The following is a 23443-nucleotide window of genomic DNA, read 5'->3' as shown; positions in this document are numbered from 1 at the left end:
TTCAGTGGCTCAGGGACTCCCTGCTGGCTCCAGAGGGCATTGGAGTTTGTGACCCTAATCCAGGTCACCAAATTTAAACCCTGATACAAAAGAAGTACCTTAACCCTCTGCTTGCTTGTTTCTGCCCTCAAAGTACTCAAGGTTAAAACGCAGCTCAGAGCCTTAGCTCGCCTGTGGCCGTGTCAGCTGAGCCTGGCTGGGGGGCTGCATCCAGAGGCCAGCTCTGGGCCCTCCATCACCCAGGGTCTCCTGCACCACTGCCTCACCTTCCAGGGCTCAAAATGCTTCCCATTCATTGCACCTTTTCCTTCTTTTTGCTTTGGAAAGGTAGGAATAGCTCCTGTAGAGATTCAGTCCTTATTATTAAACAGGTGATTCCCTAGTGACAAGTTGAAATCCTAAGAAACCAATTTCCTGAGGCAAGAATATACAATGAGAAAAAGACAGCCTCTTCAGCAAGTGGTGCTGGGAAAGTTGGATGGCCGCATGTAAATCAACGAAGTTAGAACACACCGTGCACAAAAATAAACTCAAACTGACTTAAAGACTTAAACATAAGACATGATACCATAAAACTCCTAGAAGAGAACATAGGCAAAACATTCTGACATAAATCGTACCAATGTTTTCTTAGTCTCCCAAGGCAAAAGAAATAAAAGCAAAAATAAACAAATGGGACCTAATCAAACTTACAAGCTTTTGCACAGCAAAGGAAACCATAAACAAAACAAAGAGACAACCTACAGAAAGGGAGAAAATACTTGCCAACGATATGACCAAGGCCTTCATTTCCAAAATATACAAACAGCTCATACAACTCAACAACAAAAGAACAAACAACCCAATCCAAAAATGGGCAGAAGACCTAAAGAGACATTTCTCCAAGGAAGAAATACAGATGGCCAATAGGCACACGAAAAGATGCTCAGCATTGCTAATTATTAGAGAAATGCAACTCAAAACTACAATGAGGTACCACCTCACACCAGTCAGAATGGTCATCATTAAAAAGTCTACAAATAATAAATGCTGGAGAGGGTGTGGAGAAAAGGGAATCCTCATACACTGTTGGTGGAAATGTAAGTTGGTGCAGCCACTGTGGAAAACAGTATGGAGGTTCCTCAGAAAACTAAAAATAGAACTAGCATATGATGCAGCAATCCCACTCCTGGGCATATATCCAGAGAAAACTATAATTCAAAAAGATAGGGCTTCCCTGGTGGCGCAGTGGTTGAGAGTCCGCCTGCCAATGCAGGGGACACGGGTTTGTGCCCCAGTCCGGGAGGATCCCATATGCCGCCGAGTGGCTGGGCCCGTGAGCCATGGCCACTGAGCCTGCGTGTCCGGAGCCTGTGTTCCACAATGGGAGAGGCCACAACAGTGAGGCCTGCGTACCGCAAAAAAAAAAAAAAGATACATGCACCCCTATGTTCATAGTGGCACTATTCACAATAGTCAAGACATGGAAACAACCTAAATGTCCACTGACAGATGAATGAATAAATAAGGTGTGGTACATATATACAGCACAATGGAATACTATTCAGCCGTAAAAGAATGAAATAATGCCATTTGCAGCAACATGGATGCAACTAGAGATTATCATACTAAGTGAAATAAGTCAGAAAGACAAATACCATATGATATCACTTATATGTGGACTCTAAAATGTGACACAAATGAAAATATCTATGAAACAGAATTACAGACATAGAGAACAGACTGGTGGTTACCAGGGGGAGGGGGTTGGGGGAGACATGGAATGGAAGGTTAGGGTTGGCAGATGTAAGTTTTTATATATGGGATGGATAAACAAGAAGGTCCTGCTATATTGCACAGGGTATTATATTCAATATCCTATGATAAACCATAATAGAAAAGAATATTTTAAGAAAGAATGTATACATATATATATGTGTATATATGTATAACTGAATCACTTTGCTGCACAACAGTAATTAACACAACACTGTAAATCAACTATACTTCAATTCAAAAAAAGAAAAAAAGAAGCCAATTTCCCTGGCAATGCTAATGTCAGTTAATGTGGAATCAGTTCTTTCCTAAACCCTTTAAGTTTTGCAACAGGTTCAGACTAGATTCTTTCTTTAAAGGCTCAATGTTTTTCTCCTTTCTTTTCTAAACATAAAAGTTTTTAAGCATTATCGAATTCCTAGTGGTTCTCTAAGGACGCAGCCAAAGACGTTAGAATTGTGGCTTCTAGACCTTTGATCTCTGGCCCTACAGGACGGAAAGCCCCTAATTTCAAATCTGAAGACCAGGAAGGTGAAATTTGCCCAAGATCACACAAGGGTCACTGCTCAAGTCCACTCCATGATTTAGTTTATATAGCTGCTGGCATTGGAGCCTCTAAGACATGGTTCCCACCTGGGCAGCTTTCGAATCCCCAGGGAGCTGACCACACCCAAAGCAATCACATCAGATATCTGGGGTGGGCCCCAGCCTTCAGTGGTATTTAAAGCTCCCCTGTGAGCTGCCAGGATGGAGACGCATGGCTCCAGCAGCTGCCCTGGAGACGGTAACTCCCAGAGGGAGCTGCAGATCCTGGGGAGCTGCACAGTGCAGGGGCTCAGAGCACAGGCTGCCTGGATTCAAAACCCAACCCCAGTTCCTAGCTCCCTGATCTTGAGCAACTTGTTCTCCCTGCGCCTCAGTTTCCTCATTCATAAGTTGGGAACACTAATGATACCTATCCCCTAGACCGTGAGGATTAAAAGTGGCTGGTACATAGTAAGTGCTCAAGAAATGGCAGCTAGTATAAACGTAGGCCTCTTTTTTGCTGTGGATGTGGTTTCTTCAGGGATTCCTCATGACTAGCCTTTCTTGTGAGAGTTTAGGAATTACTGGACCAGAAGGAAATATAATAGAATCATAGCAAACCAGATCCCCGGGTTTTCCTCTCCCTCCCCCAGTTCTGAAATCAGTGAGATGATGGCAGTGTCCCCAAGATGCTCGAAGGGGTCTTGTATTAGGATTTGCAAGTGGAGAACCTGAGGCTGGACCCAAGCAGGCAGTTGTTAATGACAGATTCTGCCAACCCCACTCTCCTGATGCCTTTACATTTACCTTTTTCTCTGGGTTTCCATCTCTCTGCATCTCCTCCACCCGGGACAGTAAAATGGACCAGCTGCTCCTCCTTCAGTTTGGGTCCTTGTGTCTGAAAGAAACTGTAAACACCGCAAAAGATGTTTTAATTTAAGGGAAACGTGCTTTCCTTCCTTTTAAGATGAAACATAGTGAAGTCTTAAAGACTTTTTCAAACAGTCCCTAAATTTGGTACTTCAGCTAATTACAGTTGCCTTTTTTAAATGTCCAAATTAAAAATAGACATCTAAGTGAGAACACAGGACACAGCCCAGAGCCTGTAGCCATGTTCACGGTTTCCTAGAATCAGCCTTCCTCTGACCTAATTTATACTTTTGGGAGATCAAAGGGAGGTGAGGGGAGTCGAGGTTGCAGCTGGAGGTAGACCTAGGAGTTGCCTGGCAGCAGATGACGAACTTGGCTCTGTGTTCTATAATTAAGAATAGCTTGAACTGGTGAAAGATGTTAGATTACAGTCCTTTCCTCATAGTGTAAAGATGTGGTTCTCAAAGTGTGGTCCTCGGACCAGCAGCGTCAGCCTCACCTGGTGTAACGGGCTGAATTGTGCCCCACCCCCAGTATTCATATACTGGAGTCCCAACCCCCCAGTACCTCAGAACATAACCGTATTTGGAGATAGGGCCTTTAAAGAGGTGACTGAATTAAATCGAGGCCATTAGGGTGGGCCTAATCCAGTAAGACTGGTGTCCTTGTAAGAGGAGGAAGAGGACTTCCCTTGGGCGCAGTGGTTAAGAATCCTCCTGCCAGTGCAGGGGACACGGGGTCAAGCCCTGGTCCAGGGAACATCCCACGTGCCACGGAGCAACTAAGGCCGTGTGCCACCACTACTGAGCCCGCGTGCTGCAACTACTGAAGCCCGCGCGTCTAGAGCCCGTGCTCCACAACGAGAAGCCACCGCAATGAGAAGCCCGCGCACCGCAACGAAGAGTAGCCCCCGCTCGCCGCAACTAGAGAAAGCCCGCACACAGCAACGAAGACCCAACACAGCCAAAAATTAAATAAATGTACTTAAAAAAAAAAAAAAGACGACGACACGCCAGGGGTAGAGATGCACAGAGGGTTGAGCGTGTGAAAAGGCAGCAGGAAGGCAGACATACAAGCCAAGGAGAGAGACCGCAGAGGAAACCGCCCCTGCGCACACCTCCAGGACGCTGAGAAAATCCGCTTCTGCTGCCTGAGCCACCCCGTCTGTAGTATTTTGTTATGGCAGCCCTAACAAACTGACAACCTGGGAACTTGCTAGAAATGCAGATTCTCAGGCCCAGTCCCAGACCTACTGAATGGGCAACTTGGGGTGGATCCAGCAAACTGCATTTTAACAAGTCCTCCAGGTGACTGCCGTGCAAGCTCAAGGTTGAGAACCATTCACGTGAGGTATTATTGGTAATACCTGGCAGAGCCAGCCCAGAAAAAGATGACACGTGGTCGGAAGTACGGGCCGGTCTGCTGAATATAAACTTTCTTTTAGCAGGTTCTGGAGAAGTCCCACTGGGATCTTTAAGTGGGACGGTGTGTGAAAGTGCTCTGTGAATGCTGAAGGGCCCTGTGGACACAGGTGGTAGTGACGCGTGCTACTCGTCTCCCACGAAGATAGAGACCCTCTGAATATTCCAGCATGGGCACACTGAATCCAAGAATCTCCCTCCTCGACTCAAATTTCTGAGTCCCTAACACCGCGTATATTTTCTGCCCCAAGCAATTGGAATGCTACTTCTCTCTGAGAACAAAAGCAAGGAGACTTAATCCCGTTTCCCCTTTTGTCCCTGCTACCAGGAAGCCCACCACCAAAGAAGATCCTCAGTCACAGCCCTTTTAGTATATTTGTTGTTTCCTCTTTCAGTTTTATGCTACACATATGTCCTTTGTTATGGTCTCTTCAGATACCTTTGAGAAAGGAAAGAAGAGGGGAAAGAAAGGGAGTGAAAAAGGAAAGAGATTGATCTCAAGCTCAGATAATTATCAGAAAAACAAGCCCTGTTTGTAAAACTGATACAACATGGTTGGAGAAGACAGATGTTTTCTTTCCCTGACGAGGGAGCAAGGGGCTCACCAAGGAAATGCTCTTCACTCCCTCCTCTTCCTGGATAGATGTCAAACTGATACTCGGGGAACCTGTTAGTTGCTGAAGAGTTGGGACCATTACAAAAGCTCCTGTGAACCCTGACTGGGGACAAGTGTGGAAGTGACATGACCAGTTCTGCATTTTCTTTAAGGTTAGAAATCACTGCTTACCTGATTACAATTTCTAACATGCGGTTGGTCCTAATAACAAAAATGGAGATCTCTGCAACAGCCCAGGCCGCCATCCGAAATCTCTCCTGCCCCATCCTGGCCATGATGGTGAAGAATTCTTCTCTTCTCTCTGACCTGTCCAGGGCTCCCCTTAATCCAGGTTTCTTAAACCAAGATACAAGGGGGTCCACAGATACAGCTCCCAGGGATCTGAGTTCTGAGAATTGTATTAATTTTGTATTTTTATTTTGTATTCTTATTTGTATTTTGAAAAAACGTTAAAGCATTTCTGGATTGTCAGGGCCACACCTAGTCCTGCCATGTGAAATTACGGCACACGTGTTCATCGATGGTCTTGGTAGTCACGTGTATCTCGATTTTTATTGTCTTGGGCTCATTAGAAATGGGCAGAGACAAAAAAATATATTAACGACGCATTTGGACCAAGCAAAGGTCAAGTGATATGAGAGGGTGCTGGATTTTACAGTAACTAGAAATGAGAAAGCAGTGGGAAAGTTGAGCGGCACGTACAGGAGGAATGCCACACTGCAAAGAGCCTATCCCGGCATAGACGGCAAGTACCCTGTACGTTTCTAGTAGGGCTTTGGTTCCAGTAAACATCATCATCCGTCAGGTTAATGTCGTTCACTTGAATGTTTCCATTTGTGTTGGTCCTTCTCTACCTAGTTTTATATTTGTGCCTATTTAAGTACCATTATACTTTAAATAAGTTAAATCAACACTAGCCTGAAATTGTTTTAAAATAAAAACAAAATATTTTGTTAAAAGAAAATCAACACTAGAGGCCTGGGTGAATTCCTTCCTCTGAGAAGGAATTGGGAATATGTCTCAGGATTGAGAATATGCCTATTCTCTTGATCTGTGCCCCAAAGCGCTCCTGAGGGAAACTGTGCTGCCTCCTTGCAGCAGGTGCACCGTTTGCCACCTAAACTGCCGTGGAGAAGGAGGAAATGGAAGAGAGAGAAACCACAATAGCACATTCCAAAGCCCCTTTGAGTTATTTTCTGTCTCTGCAATTGGATGTAAAACGACGCTGTGGTATCGTTTCCATTTTTCATGGCTCTGCGGTCCTGAGCGCAGTATTATCTGACGTGCTACCTCCCTGGGGATTGAAACGGCCAGAAAATTGTCTCCAACTGAAAAAAGCTGGGGGGAAAGAAGGAGGACCCCTTGTTTCTCTGCTCATTTAGCCATTTATTGCCTTCAATACTGTCCAGTAGTGATTCAAATGGACAAAATTGACGGGCCCTTTTTCCTTCCTAGTCCTGTTTCCTTTAGGACAGTTCTGGTTTGGGTTTGGTTTTTTAAGTGGCATGAATGCTCTTCTTAAGGTGATGAATACATCTGTTCAGAAATCGCAAAAGTCAGAGTTTTACCATTCAAACTAAATATCAATTGAACTCCATGACCTAGGGCTGGCCTGCAACAAAATTATAGAGCCGGTGAAATTTGTCTTTGAGATTTCTGGACTTCTTTCCTGGATTTTTTTTTCTTCTTTCATGAAGAATGCATAGGGACTTACCTGGTGGCGCAGTGGTTAAGAATCCGCCTGCCAATGCAGGGGACACAGGTTCAAGCCCTGGTCCGGGAAGATCCTACATGCCGTGAAGCAACTAAGCCCATGCGCCACAACTACTGAGCCTGCGCTCTAGGGCCCGCAAGCCACAACTACTGAAACCCGCGTGCCTAGAGCCCGTGCACTGCAACAGGAGAAGCCACCGTAATGAGAAGCTCGCGCACCGCAACAAAGAGTAGCCCCCGCTCGCCGCAACTAGAGAAAGCCCGCTCTCAGCAAGGAAGACCCAACGCAGCCAAAGATTGATTGATTAATTTTAAAAAGAATGCATATATGTTAACTGCCTTCAGTGTACCATACCTTGTCCAAATTCTGAACTGGACTTGATCTTATTGTCTAAATGCCAACCCATACTTTTTATTTGATTTAATCAACACCCCTGCAGGGTAGGTGGCACTATTCCCATTTTGCAAATAATAGAACCGAGGCTTAAAAAGTTAAGGGTCTGTATCATCTCACACCAGTCAGAATGGCCAGCATCAAAAAATCTACAAACAATAAATGCTGGAGAGGGTGTGGAGAAACGGGAACCCTCTTGCACTGTTGGTGGGAATGTAAATTGATACAGCCACTGTGGAGAACAGTATGGAGGTTCCTTAAAAAACTACAAATAGAACTACCATATGACCCAGCCATCCCACCACTGGGCATATACCCTGAGAAAACCATAATTCAAAAAGAGTCATGTACCAAAATGTTCATTGCAGCTCTATTTACAATAGCCCGGAGATGGAAACAACCTGTGTCCATCATCGGATGAATGGATAAAGAAGATGTGGCACATATATACAATGGAATATTACTCAGCCATAAAAAGAAACGAAATTGAGCTATTTGTAATGAGGTGGATAGACCTAGAGTCTGTCATACAGAGTGAAGTAAGTCAGAAAGAGAAAGACAAATACCGTATGCTAACACATATATATGGAATTTAAGGGGGAAAAAATGTCATGAAGAACCTAGGGGTAAAACAGGAATAAAAACACAGACCTACTAGAGAATGGACTTGAGGATATGGGGAGGGCGAAGGGTAAGCTGTGACAAAGCGAGAGAGAGGCATGGACATATATACACTAACAAACGTAAGGTAGATAGCTAGTGGGAAGCAGCCGCATAGCACAGGGAGATCAGCTCGGTGCTTTGTGACTGCCTGGAGGGGTGGGATAGGGAGGGTGGGAGGGAGGGAGACGCAAGAGGGAGGAGATATGGGGACATATGTATATATATAACTGATTCATTTTGTTGTAAAGCAGAAACTAACACACCATTGTAAAGCAATTATACTCCAATTAAGATGTTAAAAAATTAAAAATAAATAAAATAAAATACACATGATACCAAAGTTAAACAGGAAAAGATTAAATCACAACCTCATTAAACCTAGAACATGAGACACAAAGCAAAAAGTTTTTTAAAAAGCAGAAAGGCAAATAAATGAAATAGCAAATAGAAAAATAAGAAAATAATTGTTTTTTTGAAAAGATACACAAATTTAATAAACCTTGAGCTAGACTAAGAAACAAAGAGAAGACTTAAAATCAGAAACGAAGGGAGAGACATTAGAACTGACAACACAGAAATAAAGGGATTATAAGAGATTTTATGCCAACAGATTGGATAACCCAGAACAAATGGATGAATCTCTAGAAATGTACAACAGGCCAAAATTAAATCATGAAGAAAGCCAGCACCTACACAGATCCATAACTAGTATGGAGAGTGTATCAGTATCTAAAAACCTTCCCATCAATTAAGAAAGCCCCAGGACCAGATGGTATCACTACTGAATTCTAAAAAACATTCAAAGAATCCTTTGAATCAAGTCAGTTCTTCTCAAACTCTTCCAAAAAAGTCATACTCGTCTAAGTGAGAGTTACATATAAAATAGTAGTTTCTAAAGTAGCTGATTACCAAGATCATTTGAGAGTCTTTTAAAAGACAGAGATTATGAAATCTCTTCCCCAGAAGTTATGATTCAAGTCAAGGCCTTGACGTCAGTATTTTAAATATCTGACTCTGAGGCAGAGTCCGGTTTTCATTGATGTGATCACCTCTTAAGAACTGTTGTCTCTTGCTAGGGGAATGGTGGTCAGGTGCTGACCATAGGCGATACTTCAGGTCTTCTTCCTTCATCTTTCATCTTGTGATCTTCACAACCTTTCCCCATTTTCAAGCTCTATTGAGATATATCTGGATTTACCTAAGAAGAGTCTTTCTGAAAATCCTCCTCCAAAATCACTACTGGGTTTAGGGATGGCTTCTTGGGGTACTTCTTAGACCTTCTTGTTGTCTATCATAGGAATTGACCCTGTTTCTCTCATCCATTGCTTTAGAAAAACTACGGCTCTTTCTTTTCATAACTATCTTTCTCTTGCAGTCTAAAGCCAAATAATACAGAATCTTCTCCTTCCCATACAGTAACTAAATAGGAATGAACACAGTTTTGAGTTTATTGTCTGTTTCCTTTTTAAGGGTTTTCACTAATAATAATAAGTAGAAAGCAAAGAATGAAACAGTTCACCAACATTTTAAGGTCCGTTATCCAGGTCGTCTTTGAAGTGTAACCGCTAAAACAATCTTCATTCCTCCCCTTTAACTTCAGGGGAGTTAGAGACAGCCAGGCAAGACTTCTAGCTAATATTTTGTACTTTAGATCAATGTGTCACTACTCTTTAACCTCTTAGATCCCCTTTTTTATACTCATCTTTGATTTTACCGTAATTCACATAGGTGGGGGCAAGCAAATATGGCTCTGTGGGCCCTTGGCTTGAACCAGGGAAAAAGACAATTTGTCTTAGCAAAAAACTAGAAGAATTTGATACAGGTGAACTTATTTGCAAAACAGAATAGAGACACAGACGTAGAGAAGGGAAGTATGGATACCAGGGTGGAAGGGGAACTGGGATGAAGTGGGAGAGTGGGATTGACATATATACACTACTATGTATAAAATAGATAACTAATGAGAACCTACTGTATAGCACAGGGAACTCTGCTCAGTGCTCTCTGGTGACTTAAATGGGAAGGAAATCCAAAAAAGAGGGGATATATGTATACGTATAGCTGATTCACTTTTCTGTACAGCAGAAACTAACACAACATTGTAAAGCAAATACAAATTAATTTACAAAAAAAAAAGTTAAGGGTCTTGCCCACGCCTAGGTCTTCTGATTGCAGATCTTACCCACTTTCTACTTAGTGCTCTAATACCCTTTCCTTACTCTTCTATGTAAAAATATTATCTTATATAATGTTACCCTCTCTTATACATTTATATTTTATAACAATTTGCTCAAAGGTATGGGCTGAAGGCTTCATTCCTGTATTAGTTCCCTAGGACTGCCATAACAAAGTATCATAAACTCAGTGGCTTAAAATAACAGGAGTTTATTCTCTTACAGCTCCAGAGGCTGGAAGTCTAAAATCAAGGTGTCAGCAGGGTCACGCGCTCTCTGACGGCTCCACGCGTACACCCTTCCTTGTCCTCCCCTGCTTCTGGTTGTTGCTGGCAATCCTTGGCATCTCTTAGCTAGTGGATGAATCACTCCACCCTCTGCCTCTGCCATCACGTGGCCTTCTCTATGTGTGTCTCTGTATTCTCTCCTTATAACGACACTAGTCATTGGACTAGGACCGACCTTAACTCAGTATGACTTCAGTTTAATGAATCACATCTGCAAAAAAAAAAACCCGTATTTCCAAATAAGGTCACATTCTGAGGTCCCCCATGAATTTTGGGGGATCACTATTACCGCCTCTATTAAAGAACGTTCTGACATCTATGAACAATTGGGAAATTTCTTTAGCTACAGAGGGGCCTTCCCCCTTTCCTATCAAGCTTCCCTGAAGAGATAATTAACTGATTCATTCATTCATTCAACAAATACTTAGTGACCGTCTACTATATGACTGGCACTATTGCAAGCACCGGAGCTACAGCCCTGGAAAGAGAAAGTTCACACTTCATGGTACTTGCATTCAACAGGGAGAAACTTTTGCCAGTGTGGTATGAAGGTGTGGCCGCAAAGGGCAGGAACTACAAGGCTTCATAATAGGCTCCAGAACTGGCTTGTCCTCACTTCTAACACGTTCTGCTAGTCTGAGCAGGTCACAGCCAGCCAGAGTCAAGGGGCTAGAGAAGTAGACTCGACTTCTTGAAGGGAAGAGTGACAGTGTAGGATTGTAAAGGGGAATGACCGTCGAGAGGGCAGTGACGACTCCTTTGAGATTTCCCCCAGTTGCTTGTGAGACTAAGGTAGCAAGAGAATCTCCTGTTTGCTCATGGAATTTTCACAACATTAGCACTCTGCCTTGGTTTGCTTCCTTCCCTTGAGTGTGGAAAGTTCCAGTGGTGAGAGCATCTACTTCAGAGAATTGCTGGGAAGATTAAAGATAATGTATTTAAATAACCTGAAGGTGTGAAGGTGCCTGGCACAGAGTAGCTCCCCCAGCTGTCTGCTGTTGTCTCATACCAGCTCATGATCACCAACACCATCATCGTCGTGGAAACCATGAGAGAAGACAGACACAGAGCCCTAAAGCAGGATGTAATGACTTGTCTCCACTGGCCACCAGGATATCCCTCAGGTCCCCCATAAACTCATCAGTGTTCCTCACTTAAGCCCATCCCAATTGCCCTGTGCATATTCTAGAATGAATTGTACAGATTGTGGTTCAGAGTTGGAAACACAAGGCCAGCTTCTTGGGTCCCACCCAGGCCCTTGGCTCTACTGACTTGCCTGTGCAGGTGGCTTTAGGAGCGGGGGGATTTCACTGATCCCTCCACATTACCTACTCTAGACCACCCGCGGTCCAGCCTGGAGAGGGCAGTGGCTCTGTGGCTTTGGGTCCCTGTGAATCAAGTGGTCGCCCGACTTGAGAAAACCAGGCATGAAATAGACGGGGCAGTTGTGCTGTGAAGGACGCTCAGTGGGGAGGGTGTTCAGAGGAGGGAATGATTCTTCCACTTGCATGGCAGGGGAGTGTGTTGGGCCTTCATGATTATCTAGTTTATACCCGCAGAAAGGGAGAGGGAAGAATCCCAGATAGGAGTGGCTGGGCCCAACAGGAAAAGAGTGAATCGTTTGTTTCTTTGGAGCTGCCTTCAGTTCTAAAAGGGGGAGGAGGGCTTCCCTGGTGGCGCAGTGGTTGAGAGTCCGCCTGCCAATGCAGGGGACACGGGTTCGTGCCCCGGTCCGGGAGGATCCCACATGCCGCAGGGCGGCTGGGCCCGTGAGCCATGGCGCTGAGCCTGCGCGTCCAGAGCCTGTGCTCCGCAACAGGAGAGGCCACAACAGTGAGAGGCCCATGTACCGCAAAAATAAATAATAATAATAATAAATAATAATAATAATAAAATGGGGAGGAACGGGAATGAGGTGGGAAAAGTAGGTTGGTGCTGGACTCTGAAGGACCTCAGAAGACGAGCATGAGGACGGGGACCCCATTCATTCCGGGGTCAGGGATGCAACCATGTCATCTGCAGCCCCAGAGTGGCTATCCCATAGCCCTGGTGCCCCAGTCTCTCTATACCTTTAATCATAATATTAGTATCTTTGATATTTAAAAGAAGACCCATACATCTGAAACTAACACAACACTATAAATCAACTATGCTCCGAAATAAAAGAAAAAATTAAATTAAAAAAAAAAGAAGAGCACATTACACATTCAGGAGGGTAGATGGAGGCATGGCGTTAAGGCAGACAACGGTAGGGTGCCACCACTCCATTGAAAGTCTCTGGGGTTGGAGACCAGGATGGCAGCGCACCAGGCCAGTGTGGTCTCATGTTGCCTCTTCTAGGTAGACTGTGAGAACTAGTTCAGATTGGGAGCGAACGGCCTTTAGGGGAGAAACCTTTGCTCCTAGAATTCAGAGGAGCACACAGCTTTCCCCTTTGGCCCCTACTGAGGCCGCCAGCTCTCTGGCCTGGCGCCTCCTAGGCTGTGAGCCCTTTAGGAAAGGGTTAGATCTCCCAGGGGTGCTGGGCAGAGTGCCTTGTACTTTATGAGGTCTGGACACATGTTTGAATGGATGGATCAGTGGGTGAATATGGGGAAAAGAGAGGAAAAGCTCCAAGATAATAAATGTAAATACCCATATATGATGGTTCCAAGGGATATATAACCCAGACTTAAACTGCCTTTTGCACCAAAGCAAATGTATTGACTGATGCAACAAAAGCCCAGAAGCTGGGGGTCTGGTTTCAACGTATGGAGCTAGGTATTCAGATGATGTCACTGGGACTACATCCCCTTGTCTTTCTGCTCTTCCCTCCTCTGTTCCCTTCATTCCCAGTCTAGTTCTTCCTTCATGGTGGTCCCTCCTCCCTGACCCCAAGCTCCAGGGTGCATTCTCTCAGCTCAGCGAGAGGAAAGGGAGCTGAGAATGAAGGAAAGCAGGTTCTCAGATGAAAATCAAGGCACTGGTACTTAGGAAGCAAAAAGCAACAGGTGTCCAGTGATAGGCATGTAGAAAAACTGGATCCCCTTGCTTTGAAATAGATCAACAAATGCCAGAACTCCATGCTTTGCTTCCTGCTTTAATCAAGAAGACTGGAGGCCTGGACATCAGATTAGAGTGGAAAGTGGGCAGCTTTGGTTGCCAGGCAGACCTGAGTTTGAATACTGACTCTCTCGCTGTGTGATCTCTCTTAACATCTCTGAACCTCAGTTCCCTTTTCTTTCCAGCTGGACTGTCAGCTCCCTAAGGGCAGTTACCTTGTTGCACTTTTTCATTACCGCACCCCCAGGGCCTAGCAGCATGCTACCTGGCACAGCGGCAGGTATTTGATATTGTTAAATAAATCAGTAACGGTTCGAGCTTGTTGTACAGAGAAAAGAAAAACTGTATACATGAAGCTCTGATAAAATGCCTGGCATGTAGAGGGTGATGGGTAAGTTACAGAATTGGTCATTATCATTACTCTCCAAAGGAAGCATGGTGGAACAGAGAACCGAAATAGTCCCGACAGCTGATGGAGAATTGGAAAGGGAGACGGGCCATTTAGGTTGTCAGTGGCTGCCTTGGTGGCCCGCATTGGCCATCATATCGTGGCTGTGGCCCAGTGTAAACATCCCACACAAGTACTGAGTAGTTCTTCTTCTTGTGTCCCCTCTGCAGCTGGAGCTCTCCAACACGGCCGTCCTGCACCAGATGCGGCGGGACCAGGTCACAGACACGTGCCGGGCCAACAGCGCCGTGAGCCGCAAGCGGCGGGTGCTGACCCCCAACGACCTGAAGCACCTGGTGGTGGATGAGGACCACGAGCTCATCTACTGCTACGTGCCCAAGGTGGCGTGCACCAACTGGAAACGGCTCATGATGGTCCTGACCGGGCGGGGCAAGTACAGCGACCCCATGGAGATCCCGGCCAACGAGGCGCACGTCTCGGCCAACCTGAAGACCCTGAACCAGTACAGCATCCCCGAGATCAACCACCGCTTGAAAAGCTACATGAAGTTCCTGTTCGTGCGGGAGCCCTTCGAGAGGCTGGTGTCCGCCTACCGGAACAAGTTCACGCAGAAGTACAACACCTCCTTCCACAAGCGCTACGGCACCAAGATCATCAGGCGGCAGCGCAAGAACGCCACGCAGGAGGCCCTGCGCAAGGGCGACGACGTCAAGTTCGAGGAGTTCGTGGCCTATCTCATAGACCCGCACACGCAGCGCGAGGAGCCCTTCAACGAACACTGGCAGACCGTCTACTCCCTCTGCCACCCGTGCCACATCCACTATGACCTCGTGGGCAAGTATGAGACGCTGGAGGAGGATTCCAATTACGTCCTGCAGCTGGCGGGCGTGGGCAGCTACCTGAAGTTCCCCACCTACGCCAAGTCCACGAGAACTACTGATGAAATGACCACAGAGTTCTTCCAGAACATCAGCTCAGAGCACCAGACGCAGCTGTACGAAGTCTACAAACTCGATTTTTTAATGTTCAATTACTCAGTGCCAAGCTACCTGAAATTGGAGTGAAGGGTGGAGGTGGGGAGAGGGGCGAGAATCGTGCTTTTTAATTTAAGATTTTTATTTGTCAAAAGAATTCTATGGATATTGGGTTATTTTGTAAATTAATATTTCTTTGGGGATGATGCTGCGAGCAGCATAGTGAGAATTATTTAAAATCCTTAGTAGGGAAGGACGGCTGTCTTTGCAGGGCACTAGGATGGGTGTCCTTGTTTTTTAGACGTGAATCCCCCGACACTTTCAGAGGTTTCTTTGTGTTCGGGTGAATTCCATGAATTGTGCATCCCATAAATTCTAATTAATGTTATTTATAGTTATTTAAACATGGTCTCTGTATAGATTTCTTTTTGTGGCAGCAAGATTCTAACGTCTTTGCAGAAGAAATCTATGTTTCGTTCTGTGCTTGCAGCAGCTCGTGCAGGGGCATGAATGTTCTCCTTATTAACCGCTCAGAGAGTCACTGTGATAACAACCGTTGTGCTGTCTGTTGATACCACCGTTCTTGAAATTCTGCTAGAAATAAATAGAAAGAGGCTCCTTTGCAAGGGACTGATTCCAAACTGATTTCAGTCGACCCAAACGTTCCTCACACGAAAGAAAAGTGATTTTTCTTTTTTTAACCCAAGGAGAGAGCTGATTGATTGTAGCTTTTTTTTTTCCCACCAGACTTAGCAATCTGGTAGAATAGGCTTTTCTACAGAATTTTTTTAACTGGCAGTGCCAGTTGTGATGAAGGTGAAGTGGCTGTTGCTTTACATTCAACAAGTATTTATTAAGCAACTACTATGTGCTAGGCCTAATTCTAGACCCTGCGGATAGAGCATTAAACAAAACCAATAGTCTTGGCCCTCAAGAAGCTTTACGTGGACGCAGAGTATCCAGCTTGACAGTTAGCAAACCCCTGATATTCATGGACTTAACATGACGTTTGGACTATTCACGAACCACCCCAGAAGGTTCAGGATCCCTACAAATTTGCATTTTTCTATGGCCCAAATTTGAAAACCACGTGCTTGGAACAGGCCACTTGGTGAGTAATCCAAGCTCATTGCCCAACATCAGAGATGACAAAAATGTTTCCTGTCATGTGCCCACTCCAATTTATTGGTAGTATCTATCTGCCTTTAAGCCCCAGAACAGATTTGCCAGGCACAGCATGGAAGAGTGCTGTGATTGATTAGTGATGTCTGCCTTGGGTGAAGGAAAGGGAATATTCACCGACCGTCTGCTGTCATTTCCAGCCCAGCTTTAAGGTCTCCACCTAGAAGTGTTTTTTCTACTCTTTGCCATGTAAAAGATTAAAATTTTGTGGCAGGACTCAGACATTGGAGGATTTGCAATGGCCTGGCATTTCTACTCCTTGTGAAGGTCAGAGGTAGACTATTTGTACACTTATGCATATCCGCTCCTCCAAAGGCCAAGAAACCATCGGCACCTTTGCAACCACCAGCAATGATCAGCAAGGACAGCCTTCTGTGATGGTAACCCATGCCATTTCCCTCTGGAAGGCTGGAAACATTCCATTCCCTGTTCCTTGCTAATTAACGTCTGCACATGCTTCTCATTTCCAATGCCTCCGCTGAAGTTTGAGCCACATCCCTCTTACAGCTAGTGAATGAGTCGGTAGCAGATACTGTATATAATAATAATAGTTCTAATAATAGGGGGAGGGGTGGGATGGGGTGTGGGTAAGTTTTGCTTTTTGTTTTTGATGCAGTGTATAGAACAGAGGGGAGAAGAATATTCTAAACGAACAAAAAATAATTTATTCACAGAAGCTATTAAAATTGTATTGTAAAGCTCACAGCCAGCTCAGTGAGCGGCAGCTGCCACGTCTCACGGAGGAAATTATTTTATTGAATGTGAGCGAGGTGTGCACCGGAGAGGGTGGCCGAAGCTATTTATAAGATGGTGTGTACCTTCTCCTAAGCTCTCTCTCCTTTGCGAAGGGCACGTCAACTGTACCCTTGACAAACAGAGATTTATGCAATGTGTTTTACCAAGTAGAGTGACAGACTTCAGCTGTCCTTGGAATTATTCCTGGACCCCGTTTCCAGGCAGGGGACACTGTCCTCAGAAACAAAGCTTCTGCTAATGAAAGAGGTTTCTGGCATTTCCTGATAATGTGCTTCAGAGAACACAGGTTCTCCCCAGACACAAGTTGGTGTGATGCAAAATAAGGGTTTTGTAGTCAAATATCCTTGGGAAACAGAGCGAAGTCCATTTCCTTTCTGCAGGACTTTTCAGAGCCTTGAATGCGTGCCGTGCATTGTGAACTCCCAAGAGCATCACTGGTGGAGTCGGTGGCATTTCCTGACCACCTTTGAGCGGGATGCTCTATTTTGCAGATCATCTCAGAGAGCTAGCGTTCCACTGAATATTCTTTGGCTAGGTTGCTTTAGCACATCTGAGGTCTTCAAGGATAAAAAACTGCTTCCCTTACGCCCCGCTTCCAAAAACAAAACAAAACAACAATAAAACAGCACCACAGTCTCCACCTGGTTTATAGCAATGAAGGTACTTTATCAAATGAATTCAACTTTTGCTTAAGTGCAATGGTTCTAATCCTGGATATTACATGGGCCACGATTCCCTCCCTCCCAAAGGGAGTGCCCGAAGAGTCTTGGGTGGTGCTGACAGAAGGAGGGATGGGGGAGGGGCACAAAGCCTCAGTTGGTCCCCCTAGTGCTCAAGCCTAAGGTTGCTCAGTGCAAGCCAAGAGAGCTCAACCCTTGCTGATGCTCCTTCGATTCTATAGTTTGGAATTGTTCAGTGTTCTTTTAGTACTTTAATTGGAAATTCACGTGGATTTCCCGCGTTTTGCATTTCCACATCTCCGTCTTTGATCAGCTGTGATGCCTTCATTCGTCTTCTCGCTCTAGAGGGAAAGGGTGTCCTTCAGGGGACGATACTGCGGTATGGTTCGGCAATGAGGGGCTCTTTCTCCTCGTGTTTTGTGTTCATAGTTTATTTTCTAATGGCATAAAAACTTTTTTAAAAAAAATCAATTCAACTGTTTTTGCAGAATGTAGAAAGTACTCTGTGTCCTTGGTTAAAAAGAATCCATGGGTGAAAATGTGCCTGGGAAACAAAAGTTCTTGGTTCTTTCGTTCCTTTTCCTTTTTTTTAAAGAAGACTGTTTGAAAACGCTTTCTATTGCATGCTTAGCTGGAGAAAAGTACAGGCAGGTGTCCCATCTTCGAGCCACTTTTCAGAGGTGCTTCTGTGTTTTCAAAACCAGGTACAAAGTTGTATTTACAAGGACATTCCTGCTTAACCTGTCCCTTTGGTTGGAAAACTGTAGAATATTAGCCACAGGGTTTGAATTCCTGCAGCTGCTTCAGACTCGCCCCCTTCCCTGCCTTCCCAGCTGGTCTGGGAAGAAGGGCAGTCTGCTGACCTGTTGGTGTCTCAGAGGGGACCTTCCTTCCCATCTGTCTACCAGGTGAGTTTCACGGTCCTGCCTGTTCAGCTGTATGGCACAGGACAGCAGCGGGCAGTGGAAACTTCGGTCGGACCAGTGTCCTGGTGGCAAAGGCGTGGAAGCACCAGGGTCTGATCCCTACTGGTAGAAAATACCCAGAACAAAAGCGAGTCCCTAACATCCTTAGCTGGTGGGGTCTGGACCACTGCTGAGGTAGTGATTGCAGAAGTCCCTGTTCTAACCTGGCCAGAAGCCGAGGGACTCTGACCCTGATGGGTGGGGCTCAGAGCCGATTTCTCACAGCCTGACCATCCCCTACAGAGACACGCAATCTGAGCTGCCCCGTTCTGTGCGATCCTGGGGACCAGAATCTCTTGCCCGCTCATGTCAGCAGGACTGACCTCATCACTCCCCCAAAGTTCCCACAACCAGTATTTCCTCCAGCCTTTTCCATCACAAGCAACTGGACCCTATGAACAGGCAGCAGGATCTACAACCAGCTTGACCTTCGGCCGTTAACGGGCGAATTTCAGTCTGTTACCCTTTGTCAGGTACAGAAGGGGCTGCCCGTACTATTTTCTTAGGAGCGTGCTCAGTGTGGCATATGGACATATAATTTAACATCTTTGTGGAGTGTGATTTTCTTTTTTTACATATTTGTGTGCAGTAGAGGGCCTGTTGTAGAAAACTCTCCCTGTATCTTACTGTACTGTTCAAGAAAGCTGAATTCCACATTGCCAACAAAAGCGTGAAAATGTTCATGAACCTTCTTCCAGGAAAAGCCATTCAAGCCTGATTATTTTTCTAAGTAACTTCAATTAAATTGAAGAAAGAAAAGAAGCTTCTCTCTGTGTATGGTTTGTTCACGGCTCACTGACAGAGGACTGCAGAGGTGGGGTGGGCTGGGCTGTGTCCCTTAGCATGTGCGGGGCCCTGCTCACGTGTATCAGAGGATGGAGTGGGAGAGACGCACATGCAGACCGCATTGCAGTCTTGGCCGTGGCAAAGACCTCCATAGAGCCGAGCCCTTTCTGTTTAGTGGATGAATAGAAGCTTTCTTCATTCCTGTTTTGTCTGTAAATTCTTTGTAAAGCGATGCATTAGAAGGCCCACCCTGATCATGTAGGCTACCACCCCCGTGAAAAATAAGGAAACAGGCCCTGAAAGGCTAAAGGGCGTTGGTGGCAGAGCCAGTATTCAAACTTAGGTTGATGTGCCTTCAGAGTTGTGGCAGTCGACGACACGCCTCTCTTAAGTGCCTGTCTTTGGTTCCGAAGTTGTAGACCTGCCCTTCAAAGCCCCGATTTTCCGATTCCGAATCCATTCCTTTTCTGATGTCGTATATAGCTTCTTTCGGTTCCACTGATGGACATTTTTAGCTTTACTGATAAGAACTATTTATTTATTTGTCAAAGAAGAAATCATCTCAAATTGTACCTCTATTTTATTGTACCCTAATTTAAAAAAATGTATTATGTAAACATTTTGACATGAGAATACTGAATTCGAAGATATGTCTCCTTTTTCCTTTTTTTTTTTTTTTTTGCGGTACGTGGGCCTCTCACTGCTGCGGCCTCTCCCATTGCGGAGCACAGGCTCCGGACGCGCAGGCTCAGCGGCCATGGCTCATGGGCCCAGCCGCTCTGCGGCATGTGGGATCTTCCCAGACCGGGGCACGAACCCGTGTCCCCTGCATCGGCAGGCGGACTCTCAACCACTGCGCCACCAGGGAAACCCTATGTCTCATTTTGCATCCATGCCGGATATGGTATCTGATATGTCCACTCACCAGCTGGTTCTCACCACCAGTGGCCTGGCTCCCACCCATTCCTGGTGTCATCACTGTCCTTGCTCTGGTCCCCTCTGGTTGGCAAACGGCCAGACCATGGAGCTTAGTTTTCTGAAATGGATGGGAAATGTGCTTACTTTTTAATGTGGCGAGTGGCTGTGACTGTTATGGCCTGTCCCTGTCTCACCTGGGACACTAAATGCACTAAACGTCAGTGGGAAGCAAGGCTGGATGAGGACACCCCCGGTCTTAGTTTACTCCCCATGGAGTAAGACTGAAACGCCCTCTCGTCAGTGGTCAGCTAATCTTTATTTCTCATGATGCCACTGGTGCCCTCTGGCTGACGCTGCAGAAGCTACAGAAACCAAGGGGCCTGTGGCCCAGAACACTGCCAGGGCCAGAGGTTATTACGGATCCACCACCAAGTGAACAAAAATAGTGTCAGGAAGAATCATGAGCATCCAATGCCGAAGTATCCTTTCTTGGGAAGAGCGCTCCTTTCTCAAGTCATTTTGGTGTTCAAATAACTTTTATAATGGTAGCTATTAAGTGATATTAGAAAATACAAATACTGGCAATTTCATGTCAGCCCCCAAAGTCATTTCAAATATTTTCTCAGAAAGTTATGATATCCAAAAAGACCAGGAACCATTAGCCAGGAATGCATTTGAGGGGGCAGAAACCTGAGAGAGTTTAGTGGAGAACAGCACTCTGGGGAAATCCTTCCTGGGAACAATTCTGAGCTTTGCACAGCTGGTTCCCAGACTCCTGCTGGCACACCGTGGGTCCCTGGAGTCCTGGGATGACTTACAAGAAGTTGAAGACTGATCTGGTCTATGATCACCTGTAGGGAGTTTATCAGATATCTTGGTTCTGGGGTGATGGACATTTCCAGTATAAAACAAAAAGGGACTTTCTAGCAAGACTGACGTGAGAAAAAAACCCAACCAAACAACCAACCTTTTCCCTGGTCCACAATCCTCTCCTAGAGCCAGCCTCATCCCAATATCATAACAACTTATAGATAGAACAGCATGGAAGCAGCCTGCTGATTCCGAACACGTGGCTGGCTGAGAACTGCTCACAAACACAGTGCCTCAGTCTCTTTCTCTTTGAAACAAGAAAAACGGCAACATCTGAATTATGCCAAAGTTGAGATAAATAAGAACCCCTGAGGTTGCTAGCCCCAGTTCATCCACCAAGGAGTTGTTTATAATCTAGAGGTAATCACATCCTGTTTGGGCCTGTTTGCTCATCTGTAAAATGACAAAATTGAGCTATATCTCTGGTTTTTCAGGTTTTTGGGGGGGGAAAAAGAGCCTCAAAACTTTTTGTGTGCTAAACACTCGTATGTAAAACAGATGAAACAGAGATGCTGTGATTGAATAGCTTGAGGCCCAGCTGAGCCTCTCCTTTTCTGTAAAATGCCTGTGGACCTCCAGGGAACCCTAGGATTCTAAGGAACACAGTTTGAGAACCACAAAGTTAGATGACCTCATCCTTTCCAGTGTTGACATTCTCTAATGATCTACCCAAATGCTCCTCTGTGGCTCTTTGTGGCTTTCTGCCAGAGGTCAGTTAGCAATTAGACGGTACCATGGAAGTAAAAACTTTCAAAAAGGGAGTTAAGGCAACAGCATTGAAATGAGATTAAGATGGAAGAAATAAGGGAAAAGAAAAATAGAAAGATAGAAGCAGCTGCAGGAAAGAAATAGCTCACACCCAGATTTAAGATGGGGAACCAAAGTTTACACTCCTCTTTTTCAATGATCTACCAAGAAAACACTGGCTCCAAATTCCTACAAATCTCCACTAATTTGAAATACAAGACGCTGGAATGAAAAACAGTCTATTAATCTGCTTTTTATTTTTCAATGTTTGTTTTTAAAAATAATAGAGAGTCACGTTACGGGAGAATAGCAAGGGCTTCAGATTTCACGGTTTGGAAGAGCCAGCAGCTAGAGAAAGAGATTTTTTTGTGTCTGCATCCAGCCTTGGACCTTTACCGGATAGACTAAGCCAGACACAACTTTGTGCCTGGAACCAAACTGGCAGCAGGATGAAGGAAAAATGTCTAAAGAAGAAATGAAGGAGGAGGAAGGACCTCTGACTGTAGGAATGATGCCTGTACGCTGAGTTTCTCTGTACAATGAGCACAGACTCAACTGCGGGTGGCTTGGAATTGTTGGCTTTTCATGTAGTCTTTTCCAAAAATATGTAGCTTCATAAACGAAGTCGACCACAAAAGTGGCTAACTTTTATTAATTTATATAGTTTACTGTGTGACTTGTAATGCATTAAATGTCTCCATTTAATCCTCAGAACAACCAGCAAGGGAGATATTTTTTGTTTTGTTTTAAGATAGTTTTTTTTTTTCATTGAAGTATAGTTGATTTACAATCTTGTGTTAGTTTCTGGTGTACACAGGTAGATACTTTTATTCTTTTTACAGATAAGGAAGCAGACGGATCCTTTAAATGACATGCCCCAAATTACTCATCATAAGTGGCAGAGTCAGGATTCAAACCCAGGTCTGGTTGACTCCCTAGCCCACTGGAATTAGTAACACCGATGGGCCAACAGGGGAGGGGGCCAAATTCTGGGGATGATACTGCTACAAGCAGCCATTAATGAAGAGACATTACGACTCTGGCCAAAGCGCAAAATCTGATTAAATACAATCAAAGGGAGGATAAAACAAAAGAGCTGGAAGACTAAAAGGTTAAGCTTCAGACTAAAATAGTCACAGAAAACTAGACGAGCAACTTAAGTTTCTGCCAGTGTTCTTGATGGGAACAGCTCAGTCCCCTCCTGTTTCGCCTTTCCTCTTGCACCACTAGTCACACTCACAACACTTCTGACACCAGATGTGTGTGGGTTTCCCCACAGCAAGCCATTCCCTGTGACACCAGCGGGTGTCCTACAATTTCACTCAATTCTGACACCATCTGCCTGGAGATAACATCAGATCCCACAGGTTAAGGCCTCACTCCTACAAGACTGCTCACCTGCCGCTCCAAGTCCAATCCCAAGTCCAGGCTGTCACTTGTGCTTCTGACAGATCGGCTATAAATCAGGGGTTCCCACCACCCCTTCCTCAGGTTCAATTAATTGGCCAAAGCGGCTCACAGAACTCAAGAAAACAGGTTCCTTATTGTTTATAAGTTTCTCATAAAAGGATATGATAAAAGACACAGATGAACATCTAGATGGAGGAGATGCATAGGGCAAGGTATGGGAAGGGGCTCGGAGCTTCCACGCCTCTCTGGCCGCTCTCCCAGCACCTCCACGTGTTCACCTACCCAG

At 45.1% G+C, this 23443-nt stretch overlaps 1 protein-coding gene and 1 long non-coding RNA gene across 7 annotated transcripts in view; one reads left to right on the top strand and one right to left on the bottom strand.

Moving 5' to 3' along the window:
• Nucleotides 1-19828, top strand: part of CHST11 (carbohydrate sulfotransferase 11) — a 287859-nt gene extending 268031 nt beyond the window's left edge. For 3 of the 6 annotated variants that reach the window (XM_030856212.2, XM_030856211.2, XM_060306419.1), the window contains exon 4: nt 14079-19828. In XM_030856212.2, the coding sequence (XP_030712072.1) occupies nt 14079-14933 (855 nt within the window). In that variant the 3' untranslated portion in view covers nt 14934-19828. The remainder of the gene's footprint in view (nt 1-14078) is intronic. The other 3 variants (XM_030856214.2, XM_030856213.2, XM_060306420.1) reach the window with 1 other exon arrangement.
• LOC132597975 (uncharacterized) overlaps nt 3088-23443 on the bottom strand; it is a 44201-nt gene continuing 23845 nt past the window's right edge. The window contains exon 3 of the long non-coding RNA XR_009565533.1: nt 3088-3188. This is a non-coding gene — a long non-coding RNA (uncharacterized lncRNA). The remainder of the gene's footprint in view (nt 3189-23443) is intronic.

Source organism: Globicephala melas, chromosome 10, assembly GCF_963455315.2.
Source record: "Globicephala melas chromosome 10, mGloMel1.2, whole genome shotgun sequence".
NCBI lineage: Eukaryota > Metazoa > Chordata > Mammalia > Artiodactyla > Delphinidae > Globicephala > Globicephala melas.
This window is presented reverse-complemented; position numbering and strand designations above follow the sequence as displayed.